Consider the following 17,449-nt stretch of genomic DNA (forward strand, 5'->3'; position numbering starts at 1 on the left):
CGTAGCCGTGTAGGTTACGGCACTTCAAGTGCACATCCAAGTACTTTTTAAATGTGATGAGGGTTTCTGCCTCTACCATCCTTTCAGGCAGCGAGTTCCAGACCCCCACCACCCTCTGGGTGAAGAAATTTCCCGGCAAATCCCCATTAAACCTCCTATCAATTACTTTAAATCTATGCCCTCTGGTTATTGACCCCTCTATTGACATACAGGCACAAAAAGCAGGCTCAAGTCCTCATAATATAAGGAGTGATTTAATGTATATAAGGCAGGCATGAAGTATAGAATAATAGAATATTCTCAGATCGAGACTGGACCGCTCCCATGTTATCACAAGGCCATTCGAGATCAATCACTTCGAAAACTTGTAGATGTCAACAGGTTGTATCTCTCTTACTTTACTCTGCTATAAGTATAATCTTTGTATTTTAACTTCTTGTATTGTAGCTTCTTTTATAATGTTAATAAACATGAATACTTTGAACAAAGCTCCCGCTAGCTTTTGAGTACCAAAGCCCGAATCTAATATAAATTACTCACACAAACATCTAATGTACCTGAATGTGGGCTAACGTTTCCACATAATCACTTTGTACAGCGTCACATTCCTCTTTCTTGTCCTGGACCGGCTTCAGTAAGATTCGCAGTTCCTCCTGAACAAAGAACATCAGTTAATTTGTACATTTTGAGAGAAATAAACACCCAAAAATTAAATACCATTTAATTTAATCAATTTAAAGTCTCAGAGCTCTCAAACTCTTTTTCTTCACACGAGCGGTTTCTGAGATGGATTTTCAGCTTGCTAACTGGTTTAAAACTGGCCTTACGGTCAGCTGCCTGCGATAGGAACCACCTGATTTCCATTTCCTTTGTATCATGAATATGTGGTCTGCCACGTGAGGTTAATATAGTGAATTTGGAAGGCTTTGTTTTTTTTATTGTAGTAAGTTGAATTAAAGTACTAGTGAGAAATTAACTCTACTATTACTGTATTACTCTGCTGTTGAACGCATTTCTGTTCTCTATTTGCTTCTTACCAATAAACAACCATGCTGTCCATGCCATTACATCAATGTGCAATGCCACAGGAATTCCACTCATTTAAAATAAAATTTTAATCCAGTGAGTCAGTCATCTCAAAGTGTTACGTGTGTTACACTTGAAATTGTCAAGTATTAAAATGTCCATCATACTCCTACCTGTGGGAGAAATGGGTTTTGCTTCCTGGGACACTGGCACCAGTACTGGGGCAGGAGGGAGCTGTTCCGTTGGGACGGGCTTCACTTGGCCAGTGCTGGGACTAGGGTCCTGGCGGATCATATAACTAGGGCTGTAGAGAGGGCTTTAAACGAACTAGTGGGGGGGAGGTTCCTAGAGAACAAATAATAAAAATGACAACAGAGAAGGTCATAGACTTAGGTAGCAGTGGGGAAATGAAAAACCAGAGCGTGTCAGGAAGGGGCAGAAGGTATGGAGTAAAAGGTAAAGTAATAAAAAGGGCAAAAGCAGGAACTAAGTGTCAAAAAACACATTTGAAAGTTCTCTATCTGAATGCAAGTAGCATTCGTAACAAAATAGATGAGTTAATGGCACAAATAGCTACATATGGGTATGATCTTGTGGCCACTACAGAAACATGGCTGCAGGGTGACAATGCCTGGGAATTAAACATACCAGGTTATTTAACGATCAGGAAGGACAGGCAGGAAGGAAGGGGAGGTGGGGTGGCTATGTTAATAAAGGAAGGAATCACTGTAATACAGAGAAATGATATTGGGTCAAAAGATCAGGATAATGAAACAGTTTGGGTGGAGATAAGGAATAATAAGGGGAAAAAAACACTAGTGGGCGTAGTCTATAGGCCTCCGAACAGTTGCAACTCGGTTGGACGGAGTATCAATCAGGAAATAGTTGAGGCTTGTAATAAGGGAACATCTATAATTATGGGGGATTTTAACTATCATATTAACTGGACAAATCAAATTGGGCAGGGCTGCCTTGAGGATGAGTTCATTGAGTGTATTAGGGATGGGTTTCTTGAGCAGTATGTAACTGAACCGACCAGGGGGCAAGCAACCTTAGATCTGGTCCTGTGTAACGAGGCAGGATTAATTAAAAATGTCCTAGTAAAGGATCCCCTTGGAATGAGTGACCATAACATGGTTGAATTCCATGTTCAATTAGAGGGTGAGGAGGTTGTATCTCAAACAAGCGTGCTAAGCTTGAATAAAGGAGACTATGAGGGTATGAGAGCAGAATTGAGCAAAGTGGATTGGGAAAATAGATTAAAGGGTAAGACGATACATGATCAGTGGTGTACATTTAAGGAGTTATTTTACAACTTCCAAAAAATGTATATTCCACTGAGAAGAAAAGGGTGTAAAAGAAAAGACAGCCATCCGTGGCTAAGTAAAGAAATTAAGGATAGTATTCGACTAAAAACAAGGGCATATAAGGTAGCCAAATCTAGTGGGAGGATAGAGGATTGGGAAAACTTTAAAAGACAGCAAAAAATAACAAAAAGATTGATTAGGAAAGGGAAGATAGATTATGAAAGTAAATTAGCAAAAAATATAAAAACAGATAGTAAGAGTTTTTATAGTTATATAAAAAGAAAAAGGGTGGCTAAAGTAAATGTTGGTCCCTTAGAGGATGAGACCGGGAAATTAATGGTGGGAAATATGGAGATGGCAAAAACACTGAATGAATATTTTGTATCAGTCTTTACAGTAGAGGACACCAAGAATATCCCAACACTGGACAAGCAGGGGGCTATAGTGGGGGAGGAGATAAACACGATCAAAATCACTAAGGAAGTGGTACTCGGTAAAATAATGGGACTCAAGGCGGATAAATCGCCTGGACCTGATGGCTTACATCCAAGGGTCTTGAGGGAAGTGGCGGTAGGGATTGTGGATGCATTGGTAATAATCTTCCAAAACTCCATGGACTCAGCAAAGGTCCCAGCAGACTGGAAAACTGCTAATGTAACACCCTTATTTAAAAAGGGCAGTAGACAGAAGGCTGGGAACTATAGACCGGTTAGCCTAACATCTGTGGTAGGTAAAATTTTGGAGTCCATTATTAAGGAGACAGTAACAAGACATTTGGATAATCATAGTTTAATAAGACAAAGTCAGCATGGTTTTATGAAGGGGAAGTCATGTTTGACAAATTTGCTGGAGTTCTTTGAGGAAGTAACATACAGGGTGGATAAAGGTGAACCAGTGGACGTAGTGTATTTAGACTTCCAAAAGGCATTTGACAAGGTGCCACACAAAAGATTATTGCTTAAGATAAAAAATCACGGGATTGGGGGTAATATTCTGGCATGGATAGAGGATTGGCTATCTAACAGAAGGCAGAGATTTGGGATAAATGGTTCATTCTCAGACTGGCAATCAGTAACCAGTGGTGTTCCGCAGGGGTCAGTGCTGGGTCCCCAACTCTTTACAATCTATATTAACGATTTGGAGGAGGGGACCGAGTGTAACATATCAAAGTTTGCAGATGATACTAAGACGGGAGGGAAAGTAGTGAGAGAGGAGGACATAAAAAACCTGCAAGGGGACATAGACAGGCTAAGTAAGTGGGCAGAGACTTGGCAGATGGAATACAATACTGGAAAGTGTGAGGTTATGCACTTTGGCAGGAAAAATCGTAGAGCAAGTTATTATCTTAATGGCAAGAAACTGGAAAGTACTGAAGTACAAAGGGATCTGGGGGCCCTGGTGCACGAAACTCAAAAGGTTAGTATGCAGGTGCAGCAAGTGATTAAGAAGGCCAATGGAATGTTGGCTTTCATTGCTAGGGGGATAGAATATAAAAATAGGGAGGTACTGCTTCAGTTGTACAAGGTATTGGTGAGACCGCACCTGGAATACTGCATACAGTTTTGGTGTCCATACTTAAGAAAAGACATACTTGCTCTCGAGTCAGTACAAAGAAGGTTCACTCGGTTAATCCCGGGGATGAGGGGATGGACATATGAGGAGAGGTTGAGTAGATTGGGACTCTACTCATTGGAGTTCAGAAGAATGAGAGGCGATCTTATTGAAACATATAAGATTGTGAAGGGGTTGGATCGGGTGGATGCGGGGAGGATGTTCCAGATGATGGGTGAAACTCGAACTAGGGGGCATAGTCTTAGAATAAGGGGCTGCTCTTTCAAAACTGAGATGAGGAGGAATTACTTCACTCAGAGGGTGGTAGGTCCATGGAATATGCTGCCCCAAAAAGCTGTCGAAGCTACATCATTACATAAATTTAAAACAGAAATAGACAGTTTCCTAGAAGAAAAGGGAATTAAGGGTTACGGGGAGCGGGCAGGAATTTGGACATGAGTTTAGGTGCGGATCGGTCATGGCCCTGTGGGTAGCGGGCCGTGTAGCCTGATCCTGCTCCTGTTTCGTGTGTCTAATTCTGTTAGATGCAGGAGATAGTCCTGTCATAGTGGATTGGCGGTTAGGATCAGATCAGCCATGATCTTATTGAATGGCGGAGCAGGCTCGAGGGGCCAATTGGCCTACTCCTGCTCCTATTTCTTATGTTCTTATGTTCTTAAATAACTACTCTCTGTTGTTAACCATGTTGATTTGCACAGGCAGAGACAGGTGGGAGATTCGCCCAATCAGGAACTACCAATCCACCTGGAACCAACCAATGAGGTTTGCTTTTTTATCTGAATCCTACCAATCAGGACCCAGAAATTGCAACAAAATGAATGAGTCAAATGAAAAAGTCATTTATACCTTTATTTTCTGATTTATTTTCACTGCCAGGTTGTTTCCCCAGCTATACCAATAGATACAGGTTAAAAAGTACATTTTTCTCCTAAATTCCCCGTAGCATTGCCGAGAGCTGGTTGAAGATATCGGTGTTTTCCACACAGAGCCTCCTAGTGTGCAGAGTCTGCAACTACATCACAGCAATACTTTACAATGAGAAATGTTGACACAAAAATATAACCAAAGATGGTGATAATGGGAAGTAGGTTTGAGGACAGCCACTATGTGCCCTCCACAAGATTTTTAGTAATATATAGATAACATAACAAGCATCTAGAAACTGAAACAATTTGCAAACAATCGTTAAACTTACCCATAAATTGTCCCAACTCCTGTTGGATGTAGATCCAGTAAGTTTTCTCCACGTAACCTCTCTCAGGGGCCTGGGTTTGAGTTTTGCTTTACTCATCTCTACTCTTGGTGCAGTTGTAGCTCGGTTTCCCCTCTGGTGTGGCTTCTGCTAGTATTGGTGCTCCTTTTGCAGCCATGACTATGTGCCCTGATGTGCCGTTCTCTGGTTATCTGGTGTGACCACATCTACAATTGATGCCCCTGTTGTGGCCGTGGCAGTTTTTGCCCTTTGTCCTCACCTGTTGCACCAACATTGTTTTCAGCTGCTGGTCTCCTGGGCCTATACTGTATTCCCCATGAATGGCTCTCTAAACCCAGCACTGTCAAACCGCAAATCCTTCGCCCAGCGCTGCCAGTCTTGTGATCCCACTCCCTCAGTGTACAATTGCAGTGGGGAAAGAGTTAAACTGACATCGCTGGCAGTTTCACTGAAGGTGTAAGGTGTTAAATCCGTGAATCTTAAGGTATGGTGTTCTTCAGTAAATAGACGGAGACTGCAGATCAACAATCAACAGGTGTTTACTGAATGAGGGTAGTCTAAAAACTAACAGTACAGATGCCTGCTCAGGGCTTATATACAGGTGTGGTCACTGCCGGTACTACAGTATACAGGAGCTGTAAAAGTAGTTCTCTCTTAAAGGTACATACACTACAATTCCTCCCCTTTTAGATTAACAGTACCATAACATTCAAATAACAGTTAACACTTTTAACATGCACATTAACTGAAATAGTCCATTTATAGATTCAGTCTTTGGGGCGGCTTCCTGATCCTTTCTGGATAGCGCCTTTCCTGAGTGTCTTGTTCTTGGTGCGGAGGCGATTCTGGCCCCCTGTCGTCGGTTAGTTCATCAGTTTCCGATGCTTCTGTTTCTGGGATAGATAGTATGTCGGGTTCATCACCAGGTACGCGAGACATGGGGTTGACTCATTCCTGTGACGCTAGGATCTGGTCGACATGGCGTCTCACAATGTTCTCCCCGACATCCACTGTGTACATTAGTGGCCCCTGCCGTGTGCATATCGTTCCGGGTTGCCATTTCTCTGTTCAGTAGTCGTGGGCCAAGACTGGTTTGAAGACTACATTGAAGCTCCTTGTCGGCTTCTCATTGATGTGCTGGAATTGCTTATGCTCAACATTTCTTCGCACATTTGGTCTGAGCAAATCCAGACGAGATCCCAACCTTCGGTTAAAGAACATCATGGCCGGGGTCTGGTTGGTAACTGCATGTGTCGCATTTCTGCAGGCTAACAGGAAATTGTCCACCTTATGCTGCAGTGGAATGTCGTCATTGCACATGGCCCTTACTTCCTTTTTAAAGGTTTGTACGAACCTCTCAGCCAATCCATTTGTGGCTGGATGATACGGGGCGGATGTGTAATGCCTTACCCCATTCCTTCTCATAAATTTCTGAAACTCTTCGGACACAAACTGTGGTCCGTTATCAGAGCAAATCTGCTCTGGCAAGCCATTTCTGGCAAATATGGTCCGTAGGACTGCAATCGTTTTCTCCGTAGTGGTGGAGGACATTTTGATCACCTCAGGCATTTCAAGTGCGCATCCACTGCTATTAAGAACATTGAGTCCATGAATGGACCAGCAAAATCAATATGCACCCGTTGCCATGGAGAGGAGGGCCACTCCCATGGGTGTAGAGGGGCATGTGGTGGTGCATTTTGGACCTTCTGGCATCCTGAGCAGCTCTTTGTCAGGTCCTCGATTTGTTGATCGATTCCCGGCCACCACACATAAGCCCTAGCAAGGCTTTTCATTTTCACCCCTCCCAGATGGCCTTCGTGAAGCTCATTGAGCACACTCTCCCTTAACTTGGGTGGAATTACCACTCGGGATCCACACATCACTGTCCCCTGGCATACTGACAGCGGTTCTCTTCTGGATGAGAATGCTGGCAACAGTGAGTCGCCATGTGTTGGCCATTCCTTCACCGTCAAATCATATACCCGAGACAGTGTCGGATCTTTTCGGGTCTCCTTCTCTATATCCGCGTTAGTTACTGGCAAGCGTTCAATTATCGATGAATAAAATATTTCGACAGGGTCCACTACTGCTACTTCCTCCACAGTAGGCAGTGGCAGGCATGATAGCCCATCAGTGTTTCCATGCTGTTTCGTGCCCTTATACTCTATTTCATATTGGTTCGCCCCTAGAAAAAGGGACCATCTTTGTAGCTGTTGCGCAGTCATCGCCGGAACGCCCTTCTTTGGATTAAAGATGGAGACAAGTGGCTGGTGGTCAGTCAGCAAGGTGAACTTCTGCCCGTGCAGATAGTGGTTGAACTTTTTTACTCCCCATACTAGGCTGAGGGCCTCCCTGTCAATCTGGGCGCAGTTGCGCTCGGCTGAGGTTAGTGACCGAGACGCAAAGGCTACTGGCCTCTCCAACCCGTCTGGGAATTTGTGCAACAGCACCGCTCCAATACCATAGGGTGATGCATCACACGCCAACCGAATTGGTAGTGCTGGGTTGAAATGGGCCAACATCTCTTTTGATGTGATCAATTCTTTGCACTTCTGGAAAGCTCGTTTACATTCGTCATTCCACTTCCATGGTACCCCCGTCTGCAGTAGGGTGTTCAGTGGGTGTAATACTGTAGACAAATTTGGTAAGAACTTATGGTAGTAGTTCACCAGCCCGAGGAACAACCTCAGTTGTGACACATTTTCCGGTGCTGGAGCCTTGACTACTGCCTCAATCTTTTCAGGGGACTTATGTAACCCCTCTTCAACAATAACATGGCCACAATACGAGATCTGTTTCTGGAAAAACTCGCATTTGTGGCGATTAGCTCGTAGCCCATATCCCTTCAATCTAGTGAGCACCTGCTCCAGGTTGTCGAGGTGATCACTGTCATTTTCGCCCATGACCAGGATGTCGTCCAAATAACACTGGGTCCCTGGAATCCCTTGCAGGACTTGGTCCATTGCCCTTTGCCAAATAGCCGGAGCTGATGCTACCCCGAACACCAGCCGGTTGTATTGGCAGAGACCTTTGTGAGTGTTGATTGTGAGGTATTGTTTCGAGGCTTCTTCTACCTCCATTTGCAGGTACGCCTGGGCCAGATCAATCTTAGTGAAGCGTTTTTCTCCAGATAGCGAGGCGAAAATATCTTCAATCCGCAGAAGCAGATATTGTACCATGTGAAGGACTGGGCTCACTGTCACCTTATAGTCCCCACAGATGCGAACCTTCTTTGGTTCCCCAGGCGTATTACTCAACGACCTCTTCATTGCAGGAACGATGGGTGTAGCCCACTCGCTCCAGTCCACTTTGGACAGTACTCCTGAACTATCCAAACCTTCCAGCTCTGCTTCGACGGCTGGGCGAATCGCATAAGGTACCGGTCTGGCTGTAGTGTATGTAACCTGTACCACCTTAAGAGACTACCTTAAGGTGATGAACTACTTTCTGATGGCTCCTTTATATTGTAGTACCGGTGGTGACCACACCGGTATATAAACCCTGTGGAGCAGTTTGTATTTCAGTTCAGCCCTGACCCTCAATTACTAAAGACCTGTTTAAGTATTCTGTTGTCTGTGTACAGTTATTCAGCATAACTACATTTGGGAAAACACAGACTCAACAGTGGCGACGAGTCTGATCGTACCTAGCGGCAGTTGTGCATCCAAGGAAGCTTCGTCCTCAGAACGGGCGTCGAAAAGGGGCACCCGCCCTCATCATCCTGCTGAGCACCGCATCGCATGGGAGGCATCGAGAACCCGGTTTGGAATTGCTGGCCACGAAGTCCACCATCAGCAACAGGCAGTGATCATTCCTTCTACGACGGTGGCGGGTAAGCCCGATCTAGCGACACGGAGAGAAAGTCGGCCGAGTTGTCAGTGGGCGAAGGGGAGGGAAACCGAAGAAAAGGGCGGAGAACACGACCGCAGCCGGTGTAAGGGGCCGGACTGCAATCGGGCAGAGACGCGCAGCAGCCAAAGAAGCGTTAATGTCCACAAGGACCGCGGGAGCGGCGGGGAACAAGAGCAGCAGCGTCAGGGGAAATAAAGGACCGCTGGGAGGCGAGATCGGCAACAGCGCGGTAATCGCCATTTTAGTCGGCGGGGGAAGAAGACAAGCGCGGGAAAAGCCGCCAAGCGCGGGAAGCCGCCATTTTGGAAAATAAATAAATTAAAGGAAACTCAACAAGATGCCAAAAACGGGTAACATCACTGCTTTTGATAGCGATGTAGAAGATTGGGCCACTTATGTGGAACGCGTTGAAGTTTACTGTACAGCGAATGAGGTACCGGTGGATAAGAAAGCACTAACCATATTAAACTCGATGGGTGCGAAGACGTACGGGTTATTAAGGCACCTCGTAACACCAGATAAACCGATAGGAAAGAGTTTCGCAGAGATTGTTACTATCCTGCAAGAGCATTTAAACCCCACGCCGCTGCTGATAGCGGAACGATTTAAATTTTACAAAAGAATTCAGCTTAAAGAGGAAAGCAACACTGAATTCTTAATCGAACTGCGCAAGTTATCAAAGTACTGTCAGTTTGGTACAGGACTAGCAGACGCTCTGAGAGATAAGTTCGTGTGTGGGCTACTAAAGGAAGGAACCCAGAAGCGACTGCTAGAGGAAAAGGATCTTATGCTGGACAAAGCTTTCAGCATTGCAGCATCGCACGAGGCAGCAGCACAAGGCACTGCGGAAATGCAGCAAAGGCCATCGGAATTCAGCACCAATGAAATGGCATTGGGTGCAGTAAGGTGTTATCGTTGCGGAAGGACAACGCATGATCAGAACCAGAACTGGTTCAAAGATAAAGAATGCAGGAAATGTGGCAGACTTGGTCACATAGCGAAAGTATGCCGGTCAGGAAAGAAGACCAGCAACAAAAAGTCGCCGCAGGAGAAGTACAAGAAAGTACACAAGGTGACAGAGAACAGTTCGGATGAACAAAAGACGGATTCAGACTCCAGCAGTAAGGAAATGGGTTGTCTAAAAATACATCATGTGGGTAACACAGCAGACCACCAAACTATCTGGGTCATGCTTCGGATAGCAGGAGTCCAAGTGAAGATGGAATTGGACACTGGATCGGCATTGACGGTCATGAATAAGCAAGAGTACAAAAGGTTATTCTTGCACATTCCCCTGAGGGATACGGAGATTGTATTGAAAACATACACGGGGCAAAGCGTATACCCCATCGGAAAGATAAAGGTAAAGGTGGTCTACAATGGTAAAGAAAGTCAGGGAATGGACTTGTATGTGTTACCTGAGGGAGGTCCACCACTACTGGGACGGGAATGGATCCGGAGAATAAATATGGACTGGCATTCCTTACAAGCACTAACTGTAGATTCCTGTAAAGAGGACGACGTCAAACCTAAACGACTGTCCAAAATATTGGACGATGCTAAGGAGGTGTTCCAACAGGGACTGGGAACACTGAAAGGAATTATGGCAAACATCAAGGTTGAAGAACATGCAAACCCAAAATTTTTCAAAGCCAGACCGGTACCTTATGCGATACGACCTGCTGTGGAAGCAGAGCTGGAAGGGCTAGAACATTCTGGAGTACTGTCAAAGGTGGACTGGAGCGAATGGGCCATGCCCATTGTTCCCGTCATGAAGCGTTCGTTGAGCAACAAGCCGGGGGAACCTGGGAAGGTTCGCATCTGTGGCGATTTCAAGATCACTGTTAATCCGGTTCTTCACACGGTGCAATATCCGCTTCCGCGGATTGAGGATATCTTCGCTTCGCTGTCTGGCGGGAAACACTTCACCAAGATAGACCTGGCGCAGGCGTACTTACAGATGGAAGTTGATGAAGCGTCACGCCAGTATCTCACGATCAACACACATAAGGGCTTATATCGGTATAATAGACTGGTTTTTGGAGTGGCATCGGCTCCAGCGATTTGGCAAAGGGCCATGGAGCAGGTATTACAGGGAATTCCAGGCACACAATGCTACCTGGACGACATTCTGATTACAGGAGATGATGATAAGGAACACCTCGCGAATTTGGAGCAGGTGCTCACCAGATTGAAGGAATATGGACTCAGAGTTAATCGCCAGATATGTGAGTTCTTTCAGAAGCGAATCTTGTACTGCGGTCACGTCATTGACCAGGAGGGGCTTCATAAGTCACCTGACAAGATCGAAGCTGTTGTGAAAGCTCCCGCTCTGGAGAATGTATCCCAGTTGAGGTCGTTCCTTGGGTTGATTAACTATTACCACAAGTTTCTTCCAAATTTATCCACGGTGTTACACCCGCTGAACACTCTTTTGCAAATAGGAGTACCATGGAAGTGGAGCAAGGACTGTAAGCGGGCTTTTCAAAAAAGCAAGGCACTGATCACCTCTAAGAAAGTGTTGGCTCACTTTAACCCAACGCTGCCTATTCGTTTAGCTTGTGATGCTTCTCCATATGGTATCGGGGCAGTGCTCTCACATAAGTTGCCAAATGGCTTGGAAAGGCCAGTCGCGTTCGCATCCAGATCATTGACCTCCGCTGAGCGCAACTATGCTCAGATAGATAGGGAGGCTCTCAGCCTTGTGTGGGGAGTTAAGAAATTTAATCATTACCTGCAAGGCCAAAGGTTTACGCTGCTGACAGATCACCAGCCGTTGGTTTCCATCTTTAACCCTAAGAAGGGTGTTCCAGTTATGACGGCGCAGAGGCTCCAGAGATGGTCCCTTTTCCTAGGGGCACATCAATATGATATCGAATTCAAAGGTACAAAGCAACATGGTAATGCTGATGGGCCGTCGCGCCTGCCACTACCTACAGCAGAAGAGGCACCGGCAGTTGACCCTGTCGAGATATTTCACTCGACCATCATCGAATGCTTACCAGTCACCAATGCGAGTATTGAGAGAGAGACCAGAAACGACCCGACACTGTCTCGGGTCTACAATTTGACAGTGAAGGGATGGCCAACACATGGCGAACCACTGTTACCGGCATTCTCAGCCAGACGAGAGCAGCTGTCCGTCTGTCAAGGAACATTGATGTATGGAACAAGGGTGATTATTCCTCCTAAATTAAGGGAGAGAGTTCTGAAGGAACTGCATGAAGGTCATCTGGGGGGAGTCAAGATGAAAGGCCTTGCTAGGGCTTATGTGTGGTGGCCAGGTATCGACAAACAAATAGAGGATCTGACTAAAAGCTGCTCAGGGTGCCAAAAAGTTCAAAATGCACCTCCAATTGCACCGCTGCATCCGTGGGAATGGCCTTCAACCCCATGGCAACGTGTGCATATCGACTTTGCAGGTCCATTCATGGATTCCATGTTTTTGATAGCGGTAGACGCACATTCTAAATGGCCAGAAGTGATTAAGATGTCAACCACTACCTCTGAAAAGACGATCGCAGTTCTAAGAACCATATTTGCAAGGAATGGGTTACCGGAACAAATATGTTCAGACAACGGACCACAGTTCGTGTCAGAAGAATTCCAGAAATTCATGAAGAAGAATGGGGTGAAACACTATACATCTGCCCCATATCATCCGGCTACAAATGGGTTGGCCGAGAGATTTGTACAAACGTTCAAAAAGGCGATAAAGGCCATGAGCGAAGACCATATTCCACTACAACACAAGGTGGACAATTTCCTGATGGCATATCGAAACGCCACGCATGCAGTGACAATGTTCTATAACAGGAGGTTGCGGTCCTGGTTGGATTTGTTAAAACCCAATGTGCGTAGGGAAGTCGAAAACAAACAATTCCAGCACGTAAATAACAAGGGCACTCGGAGTTTCGAAATAGGACAACCAGTGTTGGCCAGGGACTATAGGAATGATAAATGGCAATACGGAACAATTCGTGCCCGACAAGGACCCTTGATGTACACGGTAGACATTGGTGAGAACGTAATACGACGTCATGCTGACCAACTTGTGGAATCGAGAACAAGGGTCGACCCCATGTCTACGGCAGAGACACCAGCCGAAGAAGTTATTGAGCCTGTAGCATCTACCTCAGATTCGAACGTACATGATGATGTTCAATCCATAAGAGATCAAATGGAGGAGTCACCCCAGCAACGAGAACCAGAGACCCCTGAAAGGCGTTATCCGGCCCGGATCAGGAGGCCTCCTCAGCGACTGAATCTTTGAACAGTTTTGTATGAAAGTTGTATATATGTTATCCATGTTATGTTTAAATTGGGGTGTACACTGTTAAGCTAAAAGGGGAGGAATTGTAGTGTATGTAACCTGTACCACCTTAAGAGACTACCTTAAGGTGATGAACTACTTTCTGATGGCTCCTGTATATTGTAGTACCGGTGGTGACCACACCGGTATATAAACCCTGTGGAGCAGTTTGTATTTCAGTTCAGCCCTGACCCTCAATTACTAAAGACCTGTTTAAGTATTCTGTTGTCTGTGTACAGTTATTCAGCATAACTACATTTGGGAAAACACAGACTCAACACTGGCCTTAAAAAACTTTGGGCTTGCATGTTCCTCTATTTTGATCATATCGCTGTTATGCCTTTTAGTGTTCCGAGTCCCTCTTGGAACACTTCTTGTGCGTCAGTTAGCATTTTTGACAGTCGGCCAGGTGTGACGTCATCATCCTTTTTGGCATCTACCGTCAGTGCTTGTATGGAATGCCAATCTAACTGTACCTTCCGGATCCATTCACGTCCTAGTAGTGGTGGTCCTCCATCTGGCAATACATATATGTCCATTTTTGGTGTTTCCTTGCCGTTGTATATCACGTTCACCCTTATTTTTCCTTTGGGGTAGACTTTTTGCCCCGTGTACGTCTTCAAGACAATCTCTGTATCTCTCAAGGGTATATGTGAGAGTAGCCGCTTGTAGTCCCTTCAGTTTATGACTGTTAGGGCTGATCCTGTGTCCAATTCCATTTTCACTTGGACTCCGTCTATCTTGAGCGTGACCCAGATAGTTTGGTGATCCTCCATTTTGATTACATTATGTAGTTTCAGACAACCCAGCTCCTTGCTTCCGGAGTCTGTATCACTTTTCTGTTCGTCTGAACTACTCTCCGTCACCTTATGTACCTTTTTGTACTTCTCCTGTGGAGATTTCTTGCTGCTGGTTTTCTTTCCCGACCTGCAGACTCTTGCTATGTGTCCTGCTTTTCCACACTGTCTGCACACTTGGTCCTTGAACCAACAATCCTTCTGGTCGTGTGTTGTTCTGCCGCAGCGATAACACTTCACTGCTCCATATGACATTTCATTGGTGCCATATTCTTGCGGTCTCCATTGTATCTCTGCAGCTCCCCGTGCGGCTGCTTCGTGTGATACTGCCATGCTGAAAACCTTGTCCAGCGTAAGATCCTTTTCTGATAGAAGCCGTTTCTGGGTTCCTTCACTTTGAAGCCCACACACAAACTTGTCCCTTAACGTATCTGCTAGTCCCGTTCCAAATTGGCACTGTTTCGATGGCTTGCGCAGTTCCGTTAAATACTCAGCATTACTTTCGTCTTTATGCTGGTTCCTTTTATGAAACTTAAATCTTTCTGCTATCAGCAGCGGTGTGGGGTTTAAGTGGTCCTGTAGGATTGCCACTATGCTTTCAAAGTCCTTATCCACTGGCTTCTCTGGGGTTATTAAGTTTCGCAGTAAGCCATACGTTTTTGCACCCATGAAATTCAACAAAACCAGTGCTTTCCTGGCATCTGGCACTTCATTCGCCTTGCAGTACACCTCAATGCGCTCCACATATGTCGCCCAATCTTCGACTTCATTGTCGAACGCTGTGACACTGCCACTCTTCGGCATCCCTGGGTGTGGTTAGACTGGCTAAAATGGCATCTCCCGCGCTCTCCCTTCTTCTCCGCTGGCTCAAAATGGCGTCTCCCGCGCTTCCCTTTCTTCCCGCGCTCGCCCTTCTTCTCCGCTGCGGCTTCAAAAATGGCGTCTCCCGCGCTCGCTGCTCAGCCCTTGAGCCCTGGCTGCGCTCTGTGCATTTTCCTGTGCGCCTCTCTCGTTGCCGCCGCTTGGTCCTGAAACCCGGCTGTGCTTTACCCTCTCTCTCTCTTTTCATTTTCCGTCGACTCCGCTCGGTCTTCAACCCCCGGCTGCGCCCTGTGTGCTTTACCTTCTCTCTTCGGTGCCGCTCGGTCTTCAACCCCGGCTGCGCCCTGTGCGCTTTACTCTCTCTCTTACCCGTCGACGCTGCTTGGCCTTTTTCCGTGCCATCGGTCGGCTCCCGCCACCGCTGTCCGGGAAGGGTCTGCGTCGTACCTGCTGCCAGCCCGCTATGCTGGATCGTCGCGGCTGCTTTCATTGGCTCCCTTCAGCACGTGTCCCTCTATGAGGAGAATCTGCTGCTGATTGTACTGGTCTCCGGCGACAGTCCCTGAAGGTTCCCTCTCCAGGTCTGATCCTATCCTGGCCTTATCACTCACTGAATCGAATTCTATCCACTCAGCCTCAGGACATCTCTTGATTTCTCTCCCTGTAAGTTCCTGCACCTCGAATGTCACAAATTCATTTTAAGCTGCTGATTAACAGACACTTTTCACATCTCTTCACTTTGTATTGTATCCCCCTTTCTCCTTTATGAATATTGCACAATAACCAAACATCATGGGCTCCACCTTAGTTATAATTTTCTCAGCTGTTTCCCTTGTTCTATTTCTTCTGTTGTCCTTTTAGGTTATACTTTTTGTTAATTCCAAACATTCCCTTTTAATTTTCCTTCTGTCCTCTATCCCTATTATTACCATTTATTTCTCTGGGGTTTTCTTTGCTGTATCTGGTCTCTGGTGGTGTGCTGTGTCACCTAATTCACACAGGGGTTTTATTTCACCTTACTTCTCCTCCACTCTATCCCTTTCCCTTTAACTTCTCAAGTGCTTTCCCGCTAAATCTGCCTCTGCTGTTCTTTAAGAAAATACCGAGAGTAATTGGTCTGCTTCTGTTTCCTGGTCCCTGTTGTTTTACCCGATTGCTGAAACTTTGCGCTGTTCGGGAGGCTTTGGAGGAAGTTTAACAAGTTCATGTTGACATTAAACACTTTACATCTGGAATATAAATAGGAGACACGTTCCACAGATCATCACTTGTCACGGAGACAGGATCGGTATCGATCTGATAACATACTGTACAAGAGACTTCACTCTGCATTCCAAGGGCTGATCAATTTACACTGATCTATTAAAATGGTGTTAGAATAAAGTGAAACTCTCACTTCCTGTCCCTGGTTCCTTCAGCAGCGATACAAATGGCAGTCCGTGTAAGGACTGAGTAATTAAATAAATAAACACATTATCTAAAGAGCTTTAAGTATTGAGAGACGCTCAAACCCGAATCTGTGAACGCTCCCTGTTCAGGATTCTGTTACCTGTGTCTGTATTTTATTTTACACGGTGTCTCACCTTAAACTCTTCAGTAGCTTCTTCCAGTGGCAGCACCTCGTGGTTTTGATGACTTTTTGAACTCTGACAAATGACACAGATGGGCTGTTTGTCGGTTTTACAAAATAATTTCATCTTCTCCTTGTGGCGACTGCATTCCTGCTGACTTTTAGCACTTTGATCACTTTTTACAAATGTCTCCACGATGTTGGCGAGGATGCGGTTGGGTCTCAGGTTCCTGGAGGAAGTCTCCTTTCTACAGACAGGACAGGCGGCGGTGACAGCGCTCTCCCAGTACCGGGTTATACAGGATCGGCAGAAGTTGTGATCACAATCAAGTAAGACAGGGTCTTTATACAGATCATGGCACACAATACAGGAGAGATCACCTTCCATCTCGAAGCACTGGTCACCTTGCACTGAGCTCCAAGTAAAATGGTGAACAGAGTAAAGTGAAACACTTTCAGTTTCTGTTCCTGATTCCAGCAGCAATATTATAAACCACCGCCCAGAAAAGGGCAGGGAAGAGTGATAAATATAGATGGATTGTTGAAAAACCAGGCTGGTTGGTTCACATATTTTGTTCAGGGAACCTGCCACCCCTCCCCAGTCTGGCCTGAATGTATCTCAGCTCCTGTAAGAATATAGATTTTACATTATTCTAATACAGAACAAAGACAGAACAGCTAATCTAGATAGAATTAATTTAAACTGTGCTGACAGGCTTTTGATCACAGCAAGGGCGAGTGTAAGAGCAGGAAATTGCTGAACTATATATAAGGCAAGAGGTTCATTTTACTGGATCATAACATCAAAGATTTGTATAACATAGGCTACGGGGGTTAAATTGGGCCGTGTAGTGTCTGCTTTTTAGTTGCTATGCTGCCACATAAGACTCGAAAATGGGGTCAGAGATGTGCACACAGTTCCGATGGGAAGTGTGTAGGATGCCATCTTGGCAAAGGGGTTTGTGCGCACGCCAAACG

The 17,449-nt window shown here is 45.6% G+C and overlaps 1 protein-coding gene across 1 annotated transcript in view; it reads right to left on the reverse strand.

Moving 5' to 3' along the window:
* Positions 1-16,909, reverse strand: part of LOC147096200 (zinc-binding protein A33-like) — a 28,908-nt gene extending 11,999 nt beyond the window's left edge. The window contains exons 1-2 of the mRNA XM_085975068.1: positions 16,485-16,909; positions 558-653 (exon numbers count right to left, since the gene is read on the reverse strand). Coding sequence (XP_085831194.1) covers positions 558-653; positions 16,485-16,859 — 471 coding nt within the window. The 5' untranslated portion in view covers positions 16,860-16,909. The remainder of the gene's footprint in view (positions 1-557; positions 654-16,484) is intronic.
* Between the last annotated feature and the right edge of the window lie 540 nt (positions 16,910-17,449).

Source organism: Somniosus microcephalus, unplaced genomic scaffold (genome assembly GCF_052327205.1).
Source record: "Somniosus microcephalus isolate GS21.2 unplaced genomic scaffold, FLI_Smic_1.0 unresolved_chr1, whole genome shotgun sequence".
Classification (NCBI taxonomy): Eukaryota; Metazoa; Chordata; class Chondrichthyes; order Squaliformes; family Somniosidae; genus Somniosus; species Somniosus microcephalus.